The following is a 20907-nucleotide window of genomic DNA, read 5'->3' as shown; positions in this document are numbered from 1 at the left end:
TGAATCTGCAAAGTTGTGTTTTACGTTGCATGTGACCTTTAAGTAGCTGTTAGATGATTTGTCCTTTCATATATGTGGGCGCCAGGGGGATATGTCATATTCTGATGACTCTTGTATCTTGTGTTGTATATTGTATTTTGTGTTGTATATTGTATAATTTGTTGTATTTTGTATATTGCATTGTATATTTCATCTTGTTGAGCATATTGCATCTTCTGTTGTATATTGTGTCTTGTGTTTTATATTGTATCTTGCTTGTATCTGTATCTGTATTGTATCTGTTTCAGATCTGTGGATCATGGCTGCCAAGTGGGAGTTTGAAGCCAACATCAACCCCGAGAATGCTCGCACTCTGTTGCAGAGAGGGCTGAGGTTCAATGACACATCGAAGCAGTTGTGGATAGAGGTGAGGTGAAGATGGAGAAAGATGGTTGATAGAGGTACCAGGTGGTGATGTGCATACATCAGTGTTAACCAGCCACCATGATGCATTCACCAACAAAATCATAAACAAAACAAACATTACCCTCATGTACCTTAAGCTGTTAGGTTTAGCTGATAAAAGTGTTTGCTCATTTTACAGAGCACACATGGATGTTATGGAAAGTCATGTTACTTTCCCCAAAGTGTGCTGCTGGCTTTCCCTTTAGGAATGAAAATCGAATGCCGTGAAGAGTTAACTGGTTACGCTGTCCAGCATACCAGCACCATAGCGATATCTATGCAGCGAACTGCATTTTGAGAAATGACATCTAATCTGTGTTAAGAGTTAAACCCAACTCACTCACTCACTCACTCACTGTAATGTCCCTGTGTTTCAGTACTACAGATTGGAGTTACTCTATGCAGAGAAGGTACGTAGCTCAGCAGGCCAAGATGAAAACCCCAACAATGAACAGAGAATAAGTGTTCATATCAACTGGACCTTTCTAACCATGGCAACACGAATCTCCATTACCTAAGACTAGTTGCTTTAAGGCAAAATATTGTAATCATTCTTTTCTTCTGTCTCTCAATGTGTCACATTGTTGATAGTTATGAATTTATTTGTCAGTAAGTAAATGCACTTACTGTAAACTGAATCCTACTGTTAAGTATCAGTATCAAGCAGGTAACTATTGAATCATTACCTAAAGGGAAATGGCTTTACATCCTGTGTGTTGAGTGTTTGTCTTCATGTCTACTGGGCCCATGAAGGTGTGGGTTAGAGTATTGGCCCTAAGTAGCCCATGCTTGTCATGAGAGGCAACCAACAGCAGTGGGTGGTCAGACTTACTGACATGGTAGACCCATGTTATCAGTTCCCAGTTGTCAAGATTGATGCTCATTCTGTTGATCACTGGATTGTCGAGTCCGGACTCAATCATTTACGGACCACCTCAATATAGCTGGAATATTGCTGAGAGTGAAACTAAAACTCACTTGCTGATGTCTGCTGCAACATGGCTGTTAATTTCAGATACTGACAGTGCACTGTATAATACAGGGACTGCTTCACTGCTTGTTTTTGTTTTAGTTGAGGAAAAGACGCGAACTGCTGGAAGAAGTGAGTTGTTTCCCCTGTGTATATCTGTATAATGTGTTTTAGCGTGTATATTGTGTTATACTGTGTTATATATTTTCACTACTTATAATTGGTGTTGATACATATTGATACAGATCATAGGTATCAATAATTGTTACGTAAATATCAGTCAATAACTATTGAAGAGGTTAAAAGTCAGAAACAAACTAGCATATTTCTCTTCGTGATGACATGATTAATGCTTGGATTATTAACAGAGCAGCATCCTGATTAAACTTAGTCCATGTGGCACGTCGGCCCTCTCCTTTCTAGTTACATTGCGGGCTTACAACTTTATTTTATAGCCGGCCCTGTGCACCAATACATTTTCCAAGGGTATACATATGACCATGTCATTGATTACAGGTAATATTTTGAAAGTAGTTTACAAATGTCAAAACCAGATGTTGTCTGTATAGTTTATGATCAGTCAAACTGGAACTTCCACAGATCAACCTACCCATTTGTCTAACACTAAATGTGACTGGTCTAGAGAATGCTTTAAGCCAATGAATAATGTTGTTCTTTCCTGATGGCAGTGACACTAAATGTGACTGGTCTAGAGAATGCTTTAAGCCAATGAATAATGTTGTTCTTTCCTGATGGCAGTGACACTAAATGTGACTGGTCTAGAGAATGCTTTAAGCCAATGAATAATGTCTTTCTTTTCTGGCAGCAACACTAAATGTGACTGGTCTAGAGAATGCTTTAAGCCAATGAATAATGTCTTTCTTTTCTGGCAGCAACACTAAATGTGACTGGTCTAGAGAATGCTTTAAGCCAATGAATAATGTCTTTCTTTTCTGGCAGCAACACTAAATGAATTAACAGTGACAACCAAGTCATGGTTTCATAAATTTTCCTTTTGCACATGTTTAAGTTTACCTCACTACAAGTAATTCATTAACAACCTTATTTTAACACTTTATCAATCTCCTGTATTTAATATAGGGCTGGTTACATCTTAACAGGGCTGGCAACATATTTTAGTTATCAGCCAGGCTTCCTGTCTTTTTGAAGGTGTTTCATACACTGGAATAAAGAATTAACGCTGTGTATCATGGGATTGAATATAAACTCTGTATGATGTATGATAATACTGATGACCAACTTTCATATCATTTCATAGTTCTCTGTAGTCTTTATATGGTGTTATGCAGTCAGCCAGTGGTAGAATATTTTACAGTGTTGACTGTAGAATGTGTAAAGTGTTACGTAGTCTTATATGCTACTCTATGCTTATTTATTCTCTTAAGGAGTGTTGGATAGTGTTGGATAGTGTTATGGCGTTATGCAATGCTGCACTGTTTCATGTAGAGTTATCTAGTATTATGCACATATAGACCCTATACAATATATCTCCACAAATAAGGTCGTCAAACATAATACTTTATATACCACCTGATCAGTGTTGTTGTTGCACAGCTTGCTGATTTGGAGGAGGAGGCGGTGTTGTCGGGGAAGGTGGCTCAGATAGTATACAGGAAGGCAATGGAACAGTTCCCAGGTCAGTTGAGAATACTTCAATACAACATAGAAGAAGGGACCTTAAAAGTTACCTGACAAATACATGACAGATGCTATATAAATACTGACAATACTCACCCACTCACCCGCTGATTGTTGCAGGAGATGTGGACCTGGTTCTAGCTCTGATCGATGTGTGCCAGCAGTTTTCCTTCACAGCCTCTAAACTCAACATCATGTACAAAGAGTAAGTCATAACAGCTGGAATATTGCTGAGCATAACATTACATCACAATTTTTAAATTGGGTACAGTTGTGTTCCTCTGTTTTAGAGTTACTGTCATGGGTTTGGATGGCATATCACCCTTGGTGTGCGAGCTGTGTATTTCAGCCCTGTGACTGGTATAATACATGCTGTCTCCTTATACTGCTAGCCCTGTATGGCAGCAAGTGGAGTGTACCATACCAATACACTGAAGGCATTTTAAGTTGGTCGTAACATCAACCATTGGGTTATCTGCTCTTGATTTTAATATATACAGGACCCAAGAAGTTTATAACTGCAGTGTTAGAACAACACTCAGTAGCATTCTCTATGTTTGACCTCCACTCCCCCAACTCATCTAGAGTAGCAAGAGTAGCTAATGTCTGCCTCCATGATCTCCCCAGCCTCAAGGACCTGTATCCACACTATGCTGTCACATGGAACGCCCTGGCTCGGAGACATCTGCAGGCCAAGGACAAGGATGTTGGTGAGATGATGTACTCCCTAGGAAACATCAGTAGATATCTCAGTGCATTACTGGCACAGTACATTAATTCTTATGATACTCCTTTTGTCATTTATTAGGCTACATATCTGCCGACAGAAAAGATCATCAGAAGAAAATTATATTAGAATGATGCTAGTATTACTTTTGGTCCTATGACCTACTGAGTGGTCCTGTGATGTGATGAGAAGAGGTATCTCTCTCTGATTTCACAGGTTTGTCAATTATCAGGTCATTTGTTCATGAAAATTGTGATATTCAGTTTCCTTGTAGCTGCATTGTACTAGCGATATATTAAAGGGGCACTGATGCGGAGCGAATAATGTTTCTCGCCAAAGGTGTAATTACGAAACCAAACTGCAAATTGGTCACCACCCGCTCCCTCGACCGTGATGGACAAAGGGACTGGGCTCCGGTCCACATTAGCAGAATTTCTTCACCTAAACAGTCAGGAGGCCGGATGCCCATCATATGCTATTATTCAAAAATAACAAAATAACAAGGTAACAAAAGATCCCAGCAGTGTAGTTTTTTTTCGGATGGTTGGATGGTATAGTGACTGATCCAATTTGATCCTATTTCTGCTTCTTTACTTTGATATTTAATCATGTTATGTGAAAATATGATGTCTACAGGCACGTAGCAAGCCATTTGTTTCAGTCCGAAAGATTGCAAAGCTTTATATTTAGAAAGTTTTGAGTGTTGGCCCAGCTGTGATAGCAAATATCATACGTAAATTTTGGTAGCTATGGTAGCTACCCTGGTTTATTATCTATGATAATAAAAACACACAGTTGATGTATTTGAATTTGTAAACTAAAAACAATGAGTTTGGTATTGGTAGAGAAATCTGAAAATTTTCTTACATAAAAAGAACTGATTACACCTATTTACCCAACTACACAGCAAGTGCCTGTATGTATTTCTCATGTGAAGAGGTTCCGTTTCTATCCTCAAAACAGTTTCGGCCCATAAGTGTTTTCAGGCTGCATGCGACACAGAGATTGCTTCTTCCTTGCTGTTTGATGGTGTAAACCTACACGTGTTATTTGTCATCATTCTCTGGATGGTCAGTCAATGAATTTATAACAGGCATAATTAGTGGTAACACCACTCAGGTTACTCAACAAAGATTCCCATTTGGCATTTCTCCTGTCTGGAGAAAATACTCGACATTATAAATTAAGGTCTGTAGTGACAAATGTATTGTATGTTAGGTAATATGTGCATGTAAGCGATGCAAGAGGGTTTTACCCTGTGTTACCAAAGAGCTGTGTTACCAAAACAAACATGAATCAAAGGATTAACCGATAACACACTGACTGATTAATTACTTCTATCTACTACATCGGATTTGTCAAAAGGCAGTGTGTGTAGATGTACTGATCTATACTAACTACATCCTGTCGTAAAGTGTGAGTGTAAAAACAACATCCTCCCTTCAAAGAATTAACCACCATTGCGTTGATTGACTATTGCACATCATTGGTTAACTAAATTACTTAGAATGGCGGACATCATACAATTAGTTGCCAGGTGTGCTATCTTGGGTGACCAATGACAGGTTTATCAGGTTTTCACCAGTGTGAAAGACGTGAAATGATGTGTTTACAAATTAGACTGTTGTATAGAAACACGACATAGAGCAGGATTATTTACCAGCTGCAGATGAATGGAATGGAATGGATCTTTATGTGGATATTGATGGATACATTCCTGAACAAGGTAGCAGTCTGTTTTAAATTCATTACAGTAGAATACTTTTATAACGAACACGGATATAACAAACTGACGGAAATAACGAACTGACGGATATAGTGAACTGCTTTAAAAGTCCCGAATAAACCACTATATGTTACCATAAAAAAAAGTCGTGAATAGTGAATTCTCTATAACGAACCTACCGGCTATAGCGAACTGATTTGTAATCCCCGCGAGTCCCAGGTAACACTAATTAACGGTGTGAATAACAAACTAAGCGAACTCAGTACCAGTTACCGATGCTCACTATGAAATCCTCGGCAGTCCCAGTTAAAACTAATTAATGGTGTGAATAGTCAATTGAGCAAACTCAATCGACATTGTCTAGGCCATTTCCGATCAGAGCGACGGAATATCCCGAGTTGATTCGGAATGCGATGATGACGACACAAACAGTGATGAAACAGACCAGGCCCCACCTTCATTCGCAGGCTTTACGACCTCTGGCAATTTGATTGGCTAACACTTTCGTGTACAAAACACACACCAGTTTTTTTCACCTACGTGAAGTTGTAGTTTGCATTATTAACCAATCAGATTGCCGGAGGCCATAAATCCCATCGCTGACAACCTAGCTTTGTATACTTCCGGCGAGTGACGAGTGCGTAATTGTCCTGTTTTTGATCACGTCGCCGTGGTTTCGTGGTGCACCATTGTAGGTTATATGGTAAGGGGGTTGGATAGTAAAGCAAGACTTAGTTTGTCGATTTTCGGACCCGTGGTGGACGCCCATGTAAGATTACTGAGTTTGCAGTGAAAAGAACGTAATATGAATGAATGTATGAATAAACTGAGTAGGAATGTGTTGTACTGTAGAGTGTGTTTTACTGTTCTTTCAATGGATTTTCCTGAATAGCGAACTACGGATATAACGAACTAATTTCAGTGGTCCCTTGTAGTTCATTATAAAAGTATTTTACTGTATTTGCATTTGGTTTTAATATATTTGTTGTAGCATTCAGCAGAGTCTACATGACAGAAAACACACTAGATCACGTATTTGTGTGATATAGTAGCCACATTGGCAGTCTATACAATGTTTAAATGTTACAGTCATGTTAGAAATTTACTATCAAAATCATACAAATATGGCAATGAACTAATTAGGGTCGTGAGACAAAATATAGGCTTCAATATTTGTCCGTCCTAATAGTTTTTGACCATTTCTACCTCTGGAAGATTATTAACCTTCAAAGTATTTCATTTGTTTTCATGATACATTTGTAATGATGTTAAAATGACTTCACCTTAGTTGATCTGTCTATAATTTCAATTGCGCATATGGACTGCGCAGCAGAGGTCATGAACCAGTCACAAATTCTGGGATATCATCCGGGTACTAATGGGAGAAAAACAATCATTATATTAAAAGTTTCCACCAGTCCACGCAAATTGCTCCGCATCGGTGCCCCTTTAAGGACAACCTGAAAAGGTCACTCTCAAGGTTGAAGGGAAGGGTTGTAGAATTGCCTTACCACACTGGAAACAGTTTGATTCTCCAAATGGTACAGTGGGTAAAACCCTTGATCCTCATGGGAACAATGTGCCAATTCTTCTAGGAACAATGCAATCAGGTGTTAGGAGAACAATGCATCAGGTGTCATGGAACCACATGTCAAGTTTTCATGGGAACATTGACTCAGGTGTTATAGGAAGTGTCATGTTCATTCTAGTGCTTCCCGGTTTTTAATGCTCCAAGATTACACAGACAATGTAGCCTGTGCACCAGGTAGTGGTTCTGCTACCATCTTGTCTACACTCGGTTAAAATGTTTGGTATGAAACTGTCTTACTTGATTTTTGTACATTGAACGCAAGCGTCTTTTCATTAGCTGACTTTACAAAGCAAAGCAGTGTATTCCCAGGTGTAGTGTAATTATTTTGTTATTGCTAAGGCATGGATGGATAACTGTACAGTGGGACAAATTCTTTGAAGCTATTTCACAGATATTTCAGAGATGTCGCTATTTCACAGATATTTTAGAGATGTCGCTATTTCACAGATATTCTAGAGTGCATAGGCCTTAAGCCAAACAAACATAACAGTTTAGTCTTTAGCCCTTGTGAAGAGGAGAAAATATGAAAATAACCAAAGTTCTTCCCATGGAATCACGTGTGTAATGTCCTGGTCCTGATTGTAGTAACTCCCAGACTTTAACATAGACTAACGACAGTCGTAGCACTATGATCAGTTTGTGGAACACGGTCCTGCAGCATAAACTGTGGCATGACCAAACATCATTCAGCATCCGATTTATTGTAGACCCATGAAGATGTCAGTTAGAATTGGTCTTCAGCTAACCATTCTGGTTGTACTCGGAGGTAACTGACAGGTGGTCAGACTCACTGACTTTGTTGACATAGTATCCCAGTTACTTAGATCAATGTTCTAGCTGTTGATCACTGGATAGTCTGGTCCATACTTGATTATTTACCTGGAATATTTCTTTATGTATTGCTTAGCATGTGTTATACAGCAAACAACAATATTAAGTCATTAGTGGAAACAGTCTGTAGAATGCGTGCACATGTGTGCATTTCAGAGATGCATGAGAAGTTATACTGTGACTATCTCTGTACTAAGACGATGTGTATTGTATTTGTGTGCAGGAGAGGAGAAGTGTTTCATGACCTTTCGGGAAGCAGTCCGGGAACTCAACACAAGTAAGTCACATTTGTCTCCTATAGTAAATGTTGGCAGAATGTTCCTGAAATGATTCAGGGCCAGATCCCCATGCCACTGTACACATCATGTACTATTACATCACAGTGTCAAGGGCTGGTCTCACACAGTTCAGTTAGTCCGCTCCCCTACAGATATAGATACTGTGATTTGATCTTCTGTTACAAATGTCAGCTATCTTATATACAAGCATTCAGCTTATATTTGTTCAACAATATGTGTATTGTTGCCAGTGAAAGTTTGGACTTCATATGATGATCTTGACTGTACAACTTACAATGATGATTTTATGTTACTTCAAACAGTGTTGACCATGGTAAGTGAAGGGTGTCCTCTGGGTTATCTCCCTTACACTGTTCAGGTCCTGTGATTGGCAAATTGGGCTAGTATGACTTGTGTTAAGAGATGTTTGCTGAATGTTTTAAAATGAAAATCATATCTAGAAATCCATCATTGACTGTATAGAGAGTAATTAGACAAAGGTTTATGTTACACACAAAGTGTTAGTAGTTTGTGATTATTTTTGCTTTGATGTTTTCTATTTCCAGAAACTTGTCAGTTTTTACAGTATATTGGCAAAACATCTGCATTGTATTGTCAGATTACTGAGTTGCTGTATTTTCAGATTACTGAGTTGCTGTTTTGTCAAATTACCCTTTTGTTACCGAGACCGTGCTTATATTGTCCGCTGTAACAAGTGGTTATATTGTCCGCTGTAACAGGTGGCTGTATTGTCAGATGACCAAGTGGTTGTATTGTCGAATGTAACAGGTGGTTGTATTGTCAGCTTACCCAGTGGTTGTATTGTCAGATTACCAAGTGGTTGTATTGTCAGATTAACAGATAGTTGTATTGTTCAATGTAACAAGTGGTTGTATTGTCAGATTACAAGTGGTTGTATTGTTGAATGGAACAGGTGGTTATATTTTCAGATGTAACAAGTGGTTGTATTGTCTGATATAAGAAATGGTTGTATTATCAGATTGCCAAGTTGTTGTATTGTCCGATGTAACAGGTGGTTGTATTGTCAGATTGCCATGTGGTTGTAGTGTTCAATGTAACAGTTGGTTGTATTGTCAGATTACCACGTGGTTGTCTTCTCAGATGTAACAAGTGGTTGTATTCAATATTGTGCTGCTGTTTTTTTTTTGTCAGGTGTACCTATGTATAATGCTGCAATGAATGAATGAATGAATGAATGAATGAATGAAAGAATGAATGAATTGTTTCCTTGTATCTTTGGCTGATATTATCTAGGTACCTGAATACCTAGTAGTGCTGTTTGCCATTTGCCATGACATTTGATTCACTTACCTTGTTTATATTAACTTTGTGTTTAGATGAAACAATATTCTTGATTGCTTATATATTAGCACCATCATTGCAAGATGCATAGGAGAAAACACGGCTCCAAGATTTTGGTAGCCAAGATAATACCAAAAGGGGAAGGATTTCCTGATGGTTTTATATTGTCCACGAAAACTGAAAAGTGTTTTCTCTCATATATGTACCATCAGTGATGGATAATTACAATGTAGATTGCTCTGTCATCCATATGTCATCTATTTGTTTTGTATTTTCACCTTCATTGGTAACATTTATTACTTTATTCATAACATCAGGTTGTCACGGCAGGTTTCAGATCTTTAAAGTAACTCATGTATTTCGAACTGAATAATGCTTAATGTTCAACCTGTGTTTCCCATGGAAGGTCAGAACAATTTTTTGTGGCCAGGAATTCTGTTATTATCCCCCGGCATGTAATGCAGGGAGATATAGACGACTCCTCGTCCGTCCGTCCGTCCATCCGTAATGATTTTGTTTCCGGAGCATAACTCAGAAACCGTTCAATATTTTCAGACCAAACTTAATAGATGTAGTAATCTCAGCCTATGGTTGTGCCTTTTGCTATTTACAGATTTTTCACATTTATATTTTTTTTTGTTTTTCCATGGAACATTTTGGTGTTAGTCTTATGGTGGGGTGGGCTTCGTTTCCGGACTAGAACGCTAAAACTGTTCAATATTTTTCTGCAAAACTTGGTGGATATATCAGTCAGAAGTTGAAGTGGTGCCTTTTCCTATGTTCAGGTTTTTGTGATTTCTTATTTTCTTGGTTTCCATGGGAACGTTTCATGGAGTTTCAAAATGGAGGGATGGGCTTCGTTTCCAGAGCAAAACTCAAAAACCATTCAATGTTTTTCTTCAGAACTTGGTAGATTTATCAGTCTGAACCTATAGTGGTGCCTTTTGGTATTTACAGCTTTTTATGGTTTATTATTTTCTCAGTTTCCATGGTAATGTTTCAGACATAATCTCAAAAATGGGAGATGTTTCGTTTCCGGAGCAGAACTCCAAAACCGTTCAATATTTTTCCATCAGTCAAAAACTGAAGTGGTGCCTTTTACTATTTACAGGTTTTTAGTGATTTCTTATTTTCTTGGTGTCTATGGAAACGTTTTGGATCTCTCAACAGTGAGAGGTGTGTTTCGTTTCCAGAGCAGAACTCTAAAACTTCTAAATATCTGTCAGTAAAACTTTCTAGATATGTGTGGCAGACCCCAAAGTGGTGCCTTTTGGTTTTTAAAGGTTTTTGTGATGTATTTTTTTCTTGGTTTTCATGAAAAACGTTTCAGACTTAGTCTCAAAATGGAGGGATGGGCATCGTTCCCAGAGCACAATGCAAAAACCATTTCATATCTTTCAACAGATCTTGGCAGATATATGAGACAGATCTTGAAATTGTGACTTTGCTGATTACAGATATATGCCATTTATAATTTTCATGAATTCCGTGGAAACAATTCAAACTTAACCTAAAAAAACAATGAGTAACTGTCAGATGATTTGTCCTTTCAAACATGTAGGGGCCGGGGGGATATATCATCTTCTGATGACTCTTGTTCCATCATTCCATCAGTCCATCCATCCTTTTGAGTGAGTTAGTTTAGTTTTATGCCACACTCAGCAATATTCCATCTATATGGCAGCAGTCTGTAAATAATCAAGTCTGGACCAGACGATCCAGTAATCAACAACATGAGCATCAATCTGCGCAATTGGGAACCGATGACATGTGTCAACCAAGTCAGCGAGTATGACCACCCGATCCATCACGGGTCCCATCCGTTGGCAGACATTTTGCTCCAACCAGTGCTTGAAAACTATTAGTTGTACTGTTTCCAAATCTAGGGAAGACTTTTGTCTAAAGAAGATGCAGTGCAGATGTTCAGAATATTTGCAAAAATTACAGCAATTTACCAGTTTTAACTGTAAAAAATTTGTTCAACCAATTACTTGAAAAAAATTGTTCTAAATAACTGCTTTGTCGAAAAGGTAGGTGAATTGCAAAGTCAAGTTGAAATTTAATTACTTTTGCACATGTTTACATATTTTTGAACTTGTGAGAAGTTTTGTTCAAACAATATGACTACAGTTTTAACGTGTTGTTTTCAGATTAGATTTTTTGAGAGATGCAGTGCACAGTTAAATAATGATTGTTTTAATTTACATTTCTTGTACTCAGGAAAGATACCTGCTGCATATTTGTTCACCTAAAAGTGGTGTCAACATATGTTTTCTACAGCTGTTCAGCTCAAGTTGAGAGTCGCAGTTGGGGCATTAGTGAACTCAGCTTATGTTTTCTCCCTTGTTGAATATTGTTTTGCCACACTTTTGTTTGTTATAGCCGAGTTCATGATACGTATTTTTTTCAATTATGAACGAAGTGTCCGTGACAGAAAATAACAGTTTGTTTATCTATTAGTTTTTTGTAAGAGTGTTCATTGTAAACATAACTTCCTCTATTATTTACATCCCAGAACTGTTGTGTGGAATATATAATTATATGTTGCCTAAGGGTAGAAACTCTGAGTATTGTTTTCTCAGTCGTTAGCACGTTCTGCTGCTCTGACAGAGGTAATTAGTGAATCTACAGAGACAGTCCTGCTGTGTAGGCTGAATGCCTGCAATCACAGATGTGTGACTTGTATCATAGATACACAACAACAGGTGCTGATTGCAGGTGTAACATAGCACAACAGTCACAGGCGGTGTTGTGGGTGCCACACAATACAGTACTGGTGTCCTTACATAGATGCTCCAAAAACATTCATTTGTTTTAGTGCAGTGTGGTAATTATACTGTCAAAACTCTACAAACGTACGCAAACACACTAGGTGAAAGTGTAAAACCAGTCTAACAACTCGTCCTCAGGGCTGAGTTCTAATGTTCCCAGCAATTTGTCTTCTTGCGAATTAGTTAGTTTGGTTCAGTGGTTTGTTTTATGGTATATCATTGTACCAATCACAAGATTGTCTGACCCAGACTCACTATTTACATATAGACGGAACATTGCAGAGTGTAACATTAAAAAGAGACATGCTGACAAAAGCGTTCCAAACACAGAACACACTGCAGTATATTCCAGTAATATGACAAGAACCTAATATTTGTTTCATTGTATTCTGCTGAACAAGCAGAATACAAATCAAGAATTATACCGGAATGTGGAACAAAATGTCAGAAAGTAATATACACTGATCAGGTTCCTGGAATGTTAAAGTTGAAGCTGTTTATTCTGTAGTATCAAAGTCGCCATGAATACAGTAAATGACGCTAAGCTTCTGCAATTGGACAGGGCAGACATGTTGTGTGATCTAAATAAAATTGTCATTCTACAGGCAAAGTTCTTCCCAAATATTAGCGATCCATGCTAATAGTTGAATAGAGTTGTGATAGAGGGAGCCATAACTCTGTTCATGCAGGTAAGGTAAGACAAAAAAACAGCTGCACTATTCAGTGATCATTACTGGCAGGTGCTTGGTTGATATGCAACATTAGACTGAAGACTGCTGGACCATGGGGACTGATGTATTTTGGTGATTTTCATTTCATCTGACACCTGCTGATGATGTTGATGAAACACTGCTGTGCCTGTAGGTGTTGCCATCAGTGACATAATGTGATGTAATCTCTCCTTTATGCTGAGAATCAATTTCTCATGATCAACATCCCATCATCCATGTGCATTATTTGTGCTCGTTCACACGGTGCAACGAAAACATGACAGTGAATTACCCAAATCACACCCACTCTGGGCTATTGCTTTCTGTTGTGGCGTTGTGTTTTCCTGGCCATTACTTTTCTTACATCCTCGATTATCTGCGCTGATTGTGGTTCTTGATGTGCAGCTAATTCCCCGTGTCCTCATCACACAGAGTATAGATCTGCCTCTCGCTGTGGCTAACACAGACCCTTTGTTCCTGTGGACGTTTGAACCAGTCAGCTCTGAGTCAATACTGACCGCAAGCTGTGATGAGACCAGTGGCTATACTCTGGTCATCATGGACAACAACTTGTAAACATAAACATAATATTGCCAGACATTTTTTACTCTTATTAACATGAGAAACATTTTTATGAAGTTTTATTCATATTTCTAGTTACCATTTTCGTATGTTTCTTTCATAAGAGTCATGGACTAAAATGTCTTTTTATGGAATGTGGTGTAATTAAACTGTCTTCTTGGATTATTGAGGTTGTTCACAGTTGGTGAAGTCATAGATCATGTACCTATGACTAATGGAAGCTGTTTGCAGGAGACTCGACCATGCCGTTATGTGATAACACACCAATTAACACCAATTTGCAATGTGTGTCCCTTGCAGGAACAATATTTTTCTGGCACATTACCATTCAGCCTGTGTCGTTTGAATGCCTGCGTGTTCATGCATGGCGAGTGTTTGCTAATGTATTGTCCACACAGTAGGAGACCCAACTGTATTTGTTGTGGCTGATTGACTGCTCTACAGGTGTGCGACACAAACTACCAGGAAGATGCTAAAAAACTGTTTTACATTGATCTGCCTCATTAGCCAACAACTAAGGCCTTATCATTAATCAGCTGGTCTTTTGACGTTTCCACTGTGACTGCAACTTGAAGTTCTCTTGTAATTAGTGGCTAGCATCGATTCACAGAATGATGGATGTTCTTTGTGCCGATGGAGCATAGAGGAGAATCTTAAAACAACTCACTTTGAGGAAATTATATTTTTGGATCTGACATTTTGTTGGCACCTGGAATGAGATTTTCCTCTGTTATGTCACCACATATGTAGAGAATGTTGTCACTTGGGAATCTGAAATATTTTTTTGACAAGCTTCAGCCTTAATTTTGGACTCAGTGCAAGACTTTGACAGTTTTTATTTCAAGGCAAGTGAAAAGTTTCACTTCTAAAATGACTATTTGCTTGAAAATAATTTTTGTGTCCAGTATTTGCTTCTTGCCTTAATAAATGAGTATGAAAGAGTGAATGACTCAGGAAATCAAACAAATATTATTCACATAACTGTTGCAATGCTTGAAAGAATAACATACCTTGACTTAGCAGTTGCAGATAAAATTGGACACTGTAGATTGGGTGGTCTCAAAAACAGGCAGGTGGGTTTTGTTGTGTTAAGACCCCTGGAAGCATGAGTTCTCGGCTCTAAACCCCACACCCCACACCCCACACCCCACACCCCACACCCCACTCCCCACACACCCACATTTGCACTGTTTCTGCTTGCCTCCATGGTTTCTTTATCAAAAGGAGGACGGATCTTTCAACAACTGCCCTTACACTTCAGTCAGATGACAAGGAGAGACATCTGACATTTTATCACTGGATAGTGGATAGTCAGCAGTTGATCCCTTCCTCTACCCAATTAGTACCCATCTCCCAACAATTTGGACCAACAAAACCATTTCAGGACACATTAGGATGAGATGACTTTTCAATGTAATGGCTGCCATCCTAATTGAAGTGTGTGAGTTCCATGACATACGCTGTGAGGAGGAAAACTCATGTTGACACTTCAAGCCAAAGTTGCTGGTGTTTTGGAACCATGGACAGATTGATCGGTCCTCGCTTCATAACCTTTTCCTGTTTGAATGATTCAATTATAGATTATTAACCTGTGAGACTCCCAGACTACTGCTTCTAAACTATTGGCCTCTCTATTTCCGATCTGTCCACCATGTTAACTTCTCCTGTCTCTCCGTTTTTGCCAATTTCCTGCATCAGGATTCACTGCATGCCTTCAAATAGCTGATCAGATTGCCTTATATGAGCCGTTGCTTCAATTTGACAAACCTTTTGAGCCCAAATCGCAGGCATTCATCCATAAGATGCAGTACAATCTTGATTTGTCGAATAATTGGATTATTAGCATGTGCTTCCTGTGGAGCTGAGACGCGTCTGCCAGCCATTTAATGCGTCCCCTCGTTACCGCGTTGATTGGCAAGCCACTGGGCATCTACAGGTTGGGTCCAACTTGCAAGATAAACTGTTGGCCACCCGGACGTGATGGAGGATTGCCATTATCATTTGCTACTTATCCAGAACAGTTTGTTTAATGGCTGTTTTTATTGTATGTGCTCTCCTAATGTGGCAGAGCAATCAATGATACTGATCAAGCTGACTTAAAGTGAGCAAGTGTCCATCTGATTGGCAAGGAAGGAGTCTGATGGATTGTGATAGTTTAGGGGCTGACACTGTTCCATATATGATTTTTGGCATAGTGATCAGTCTGCAAGATGTGAGGTCAGTTTTCACTCAGAAAGAATAAAAAGTTAGTGGAATAATTAGAAATTTCCGGAGATAATGTTTTGATGTGTGTGTGATTCATGGAGTTATAATGTCCTTTAGGCAGGCCATTCCATGTGGGTATAATGAGGCATATTGCTAGGGGTCCCCAGTGGTGATGTCCCAGTGGATGTACATAGTCATCAGAGAGCAGGGATTTGGCAGCAGCTAATGCAGCACATGTCATTTGCAGCCACTTGGCATGCTTAACTGTCACCTTATACAGACAGCAGTCCTAGGTAGCAGTAGCTGTTCAGCAGACTTTGATTTGGGGATTATATTTAGAGGGGTTGAGGGGAACCACAGAGGGATTTACAGGGTACAGAGAGGGGTTGAGGGGAACAGTAGAGGGCTCTACAGGATACAAAGACGGTTTGAGGGGATCAGCAGAGGGGTTTACATGATACAGAGGGGGTTTGAGGGGAACAGCAGAGGGGTTTACAGGATACAGAGAGGGGTTGAGGGGATCAGCAGAAGGGTTTACAAGATACAGAGAGGGGTTTAGGGGATCACCAGAGGGGTTTACAGGATACAGAGAAGGGTTGCAGGATACAGAGAGGGGGTTTGCAGGATAAAGGGAGACATTTAGACTATACAGGAAAGGAGCTGAGTGGAAAAAGACAGGGTTTGAGTGGAATCCCAGATAGCATGAGAGACTGGAATGGGAAAGGTAGGAGTTAAAAGGGAGATATAAATGGGGTAGGTGAATATTAAGGGTAGAGAGGCAGGTTAGGAAATACTGAAGGGGTATCATAGAGGTTTAGATTGAAACCAAAGAGGCTGGGCTAAATATGGACTGATGGTCAGGGGGAGAGATGGAAGAGCTATGTTGCATAATTTACATACTATGTCAAACTTCCTCAGTGATGTGCTTATTATTCCTGTCTTCTCTGTCTGCCCTGACCAGTTCTATCTGCAGGTTCTAATCTCGACTACATATGTCGGGCCTCACATTGTCGGTCAGGGTTTTAATGGAATTATCACCCCAATTTCATTTTGTAATGTTCGAGGTACCAGAGCATTTGATCATACAAGTGGCAAATCCTGCCAGTCTGTCTGGCTTCCTGAAGATCCATGTACCAATTAGACATCTAGTGATGAATCTCATCCCTTCTGTGCCCTCCCGGCGTTACTGACACCTCTACTAGACCTCTCTTCCACACAGACTATTTCCTTTCTCAAACACCATCCTCCCCCCACTTCGCACTCCCTCCTACCTCACTCCATGTTTCCTATTAAACACCATGCCACAGCCTCCCCCACACTACCTCCTATTACCCTCCCTAACACCACACTGCCCTCTAACACCCTCCCTAACACCATACTACCCCTCCCCCCTCCCTAACACCATACTGCCTCTACGCCCTCCCTAACACCACACTGCCCTCTACAGCCTCCCTAACACCACACTGCCCTCTACAGCCTCCCTAACACCATACTGCCTCTACAGCCTCCCTAACACCACACTGCCCTCTACAGCCTCCCTAACACCATACTGCCTCTACAGCCTCCCTAACACCACACTGCCCTCTACAGCCTCCCTAACACCACACTACCCTCTACAGCCTCCCTAACACCACACTACCCTCTACAGCCTCCCTAACACCACACCGCCCACAACCCCCTCCCTAACACCACACTACCCTCTACAGCCTCCCTAACACCACACCGCCCACAACCCCCTCCCTAACACCACACTGCCCTCTACAGCCTCCCTAACACCACACTGCCCTCTACTGCCCTACCTAACACCACACCGCCCACAACCCCCTCCCTAACACCACACTACCCTCTACAGCCTCCCTAACACCACACTATCCTCTACAGCCTCCCTAACACCACACTGCCCTCTACAGCCTCCCTAACACCACACCGCCCACAACCCCCTCCCTAACACCACACCGCCTCTACCCCCTCCCTAACACCACACTACCCTCTACAGCCTCCCTAACACCACACCGCCCACCGCCACACCGCCCACAACCCCCTCCCTAACACCACACTGCCACCGCCACACTGCCCACAACCCCCTCCCTAACACCACACCGCCTCTACGCCCTCCCTAACACCACACTGCCCTCTACAGCCTCCCTAACACCACACCACCTCTGCCTCTCCCTAACACCACACTGCATCTACTCCCCTACGTAACACCACACAGCCCTCTACCACCACCCCTAACACCACACTGCCCCTACTCCCTCCCTAACACCACACTGCCCCATACAGCCTCCCTAACACCCCACTGCCTCTACGCCCTCCCTAACACCACACTGCCCTCTACAGCCTCCCTAACACCACACCGCCTCTGCCTCTCCCTAACACCACACTGCATCTACTCCCCTACGTAACACCACACAGCCCTCTACCACCACCCCTAACACCATACTGCCTCTACGCCCTCCCTAACACCACACTACCCTCTACAGCCTCCCTAACACCACACCGCCCACAACCCCCTCCCTAACACCACACCGCCTCTACCCCCTCCCTAACACCACACTACCCTCTACAGCCTCCCTAACACCACACAGCCCTTACCCCTTCCCTAACCCCACACTGCCCCTACACCCCCCCCAGCCCAACATCACACTGCCCCTACACCCCCCAGCTCAACACCATACTGCCCCTACAACCCCCAGCCCAACATCACACTGCCCCTACAACCCCCAGCCCAACATCACACTACCCTTACACCCCCAGCCCAACACCATACTGTCCCCTCCCCCTTTCATAACACCACTCTGCCTCTCTCCCTCCTCCCTCATTGTCCCACCCCAAGACCAACCTACCCCTTCCCAGAGTAACATGCTAGGTCATGTAGGGCAGGGTTGGTCTGTTAGCACCCACACCTCTACCTCAAGCCAGGCTTTCCCTGTGCTGACAAGCTCACACCTCACAGGCCAGAAAGCTACTGCTACTGGCGGAGCCCCTAATTTGTCAGCTGAGGGTGTTTTCTCATTCCCTCTTCACACTACTGCCAATTACACCCTTTCTAACTCTCAGTAGGTAATTAGTCTGTGATAACAGATTTTGTTCCGGCATGTGGCAACAGCTGATCATGGGAGATGGGCTCCAACTTAGTCTCCAACTTAGTCTGCCGTCACAAACACACATAATAAGACCATGGAGATGGCTAGACAACAATGTCTGGGATGAATGGACGGATGGACTCCACATGTGAAGAGAACAGATAAGTGTATCTTCCAAACAATCTGAGAAAACATTGAAGATGATGCTACTATTGTGTGTCTCAGCAGTTAGAGGGAGGGAAGACTTAGTGGCGAGTGTCTTCTCACACAGCAGAACTCCAGATATAGATGTGTGTGTTGAGTGACAGACAAGCAGATCTGTAGATAGATGGAGCGACAGTGTGTTGTCTGTCATCATTTAGTTCAGATACACTTGCACCATAGCCTTGTGGTGGTATCTGTTGGCCATCTTGCTGATCACACACACAATCCATATATGGATGTACACTGCATTCTTCTTGTGGATGATGGACTCTTGTAGATAACAGGTAGCAAAGTGGTTCAAACCTTTACCTGTCATGCTGAAAACATTGGTCAGAGTCAACACAGATTTATGTCAGATTTGTTCATGAGCCATGACTACATGTTGACCAAGGCATTAATGCTTCTGAATGTATAAAACATGTTTTATATTCTTAGCATCCCTAGATTCTTCAGTGAGAAGCACTGACTCACTTACTGACTGGCTGACTGACTCACTTACTCACTGACCTCTTCACTAATAGTGATAAGTCAAGATTGATCATGTGCTCACATTCATCAGAAACAATATGTTATCATTTTATGTCATTCAGCATTACAGTTCATAATTTCAAAAACATATTACCTGCTTAATATCCTTTGTTGCCATGGAGATCAGATTTTCCCATTACAAGCGTTTAATGCTACTCTGACTACATATGTCAGAGTGACGCTATTGTCCAAGAGATTACAGATTCCAGGGAGCATGGTGTGCATGTCCAACCTACCCACAGACCCACCTACCCACACACTTTCCCACCCATGCTCTCACTATCCCACACACCCACTCATTCTCCCACTCACTATCCCACCCACCCACTCATTCTCCCACTCACTCTCCCACCCACCCACTCACTCTCCCACACAAGGCCCTCACTTTCCCACTCACCCACTCACTCTCCCGCACACTCACTCTCCCGCACACTCACCCACCCACCCACTCTCCCACTCAATCACTTACTCTCCCACCCACACACTCTCCCACTCACTCACCCACCCATTCACACTCCTACTGAATCACTCCCACACACACACTCACTCACTCTCCCTCCTACTCACCAACTCCCTCACTCACTGACTCACTCTCATACCCACTCACTCACCCACTCTCCCACCTACTCACCCACTCACTCACTCACTCTCCCTCCCTCTCACTCAATCACCCACTCTCCCACTCACTCACACACTCACTCTCTTTCTTTCCCACTCATTCTCCCACTCACTCACTTTCTCACTCACTCACTCTCTCCTTTCCCACTCACCCACTCACTCTCTAACTCACACTCACTCTCCCACTCACTCACACTCACTCTCACACTCACTCACACTCACTCACTCACAATGTTTGCTTCTGATGTAAGTCAGAGAGACAGGTCTTTATCATTCCTGCAACTCCTGGTGTGGCATAAGTTAGAGAGACAGGACCTGTCAGGCTGCTCATTGCGTGTAGCCTCATCTAATATTCATTTTGCATGGTAAACTGGCACCAGAAGATATGAGGGACTTCATCATGTCAGCTCACATATGCCCTGCAACTATGTCTGAAATATTCATGCACCCATCACCACTATCCAAGGCTTCTTTCAAGTATTTACCACCTTCATAGGTGCTGAGGTGCAGTAAACTTCCTTCTTGTAAAAGAAGGTTGGTGACATTATGCTGGTTTCCCGGGGCAGAAAGTAGTCCAGTGAGGGATTGATGGAAAGAGACTGATTGCTGTCACAACTAATCATTCATTGACCATCATTTGCTGAATTACATACC

The 20907-nt window shown here is 41.5% G+C and overlaps 1 protein-coding gene across 1 annotated transcript in view; it reads left to right on the top strand.

Annotated features, from left to right (window-relative positions):
* Positions 1-20907, top strand: part of LOC137283513 (U3 small nucleolar RNA-associated protein 6 homolog) — a 154807-nt gene that overhangs the window by 11378 nt on the left and 122522 nt on the right. The window contains exons 8-14 of the mRNA XM_067815056.1: positions 288-406; positions 822-854; positions 1517-1546; positions 2990-3071; positions 3194-3278; positions 3701-3783; positions 8172-8225. Coding sequence (XP_067671157.1) covers positions 288-406; positions 822-854; positions 1517-1546; positions 2990-3071; positions 3194-3278; positions 3701-3783; positions 8172-8225 — 486 coding nt within the window. The remainder of the gene's footprint in view (positions 1-287; positions 407-821; positions 855-1516; positions 1547-2989; positions 3072-3193; positions 3279-3700; positions 3784-8171; positions 8226-20907) is intronic.

This window comes from Haliotis asinina, chromosome 5 (genome assembly GCF_037392515.1).
Source record: "Haliotis asinina isolate JCU_RB_2024 chromosome 5, JCU_Hal_asi_v2, whole genome shotgun sequence".
NCBI classification, from domain to species: domain Eukaryota; kingdom Metazoa; phylum Mollusca; class Gastropoda; order Lepetellida; family Haliotidae; genus Haliotis; species Haliotis asinina.
Note: the sequence above shows the minus strand (reverse complement) of the source record. Positions and strands in the feature narration are given on the sequence as shown.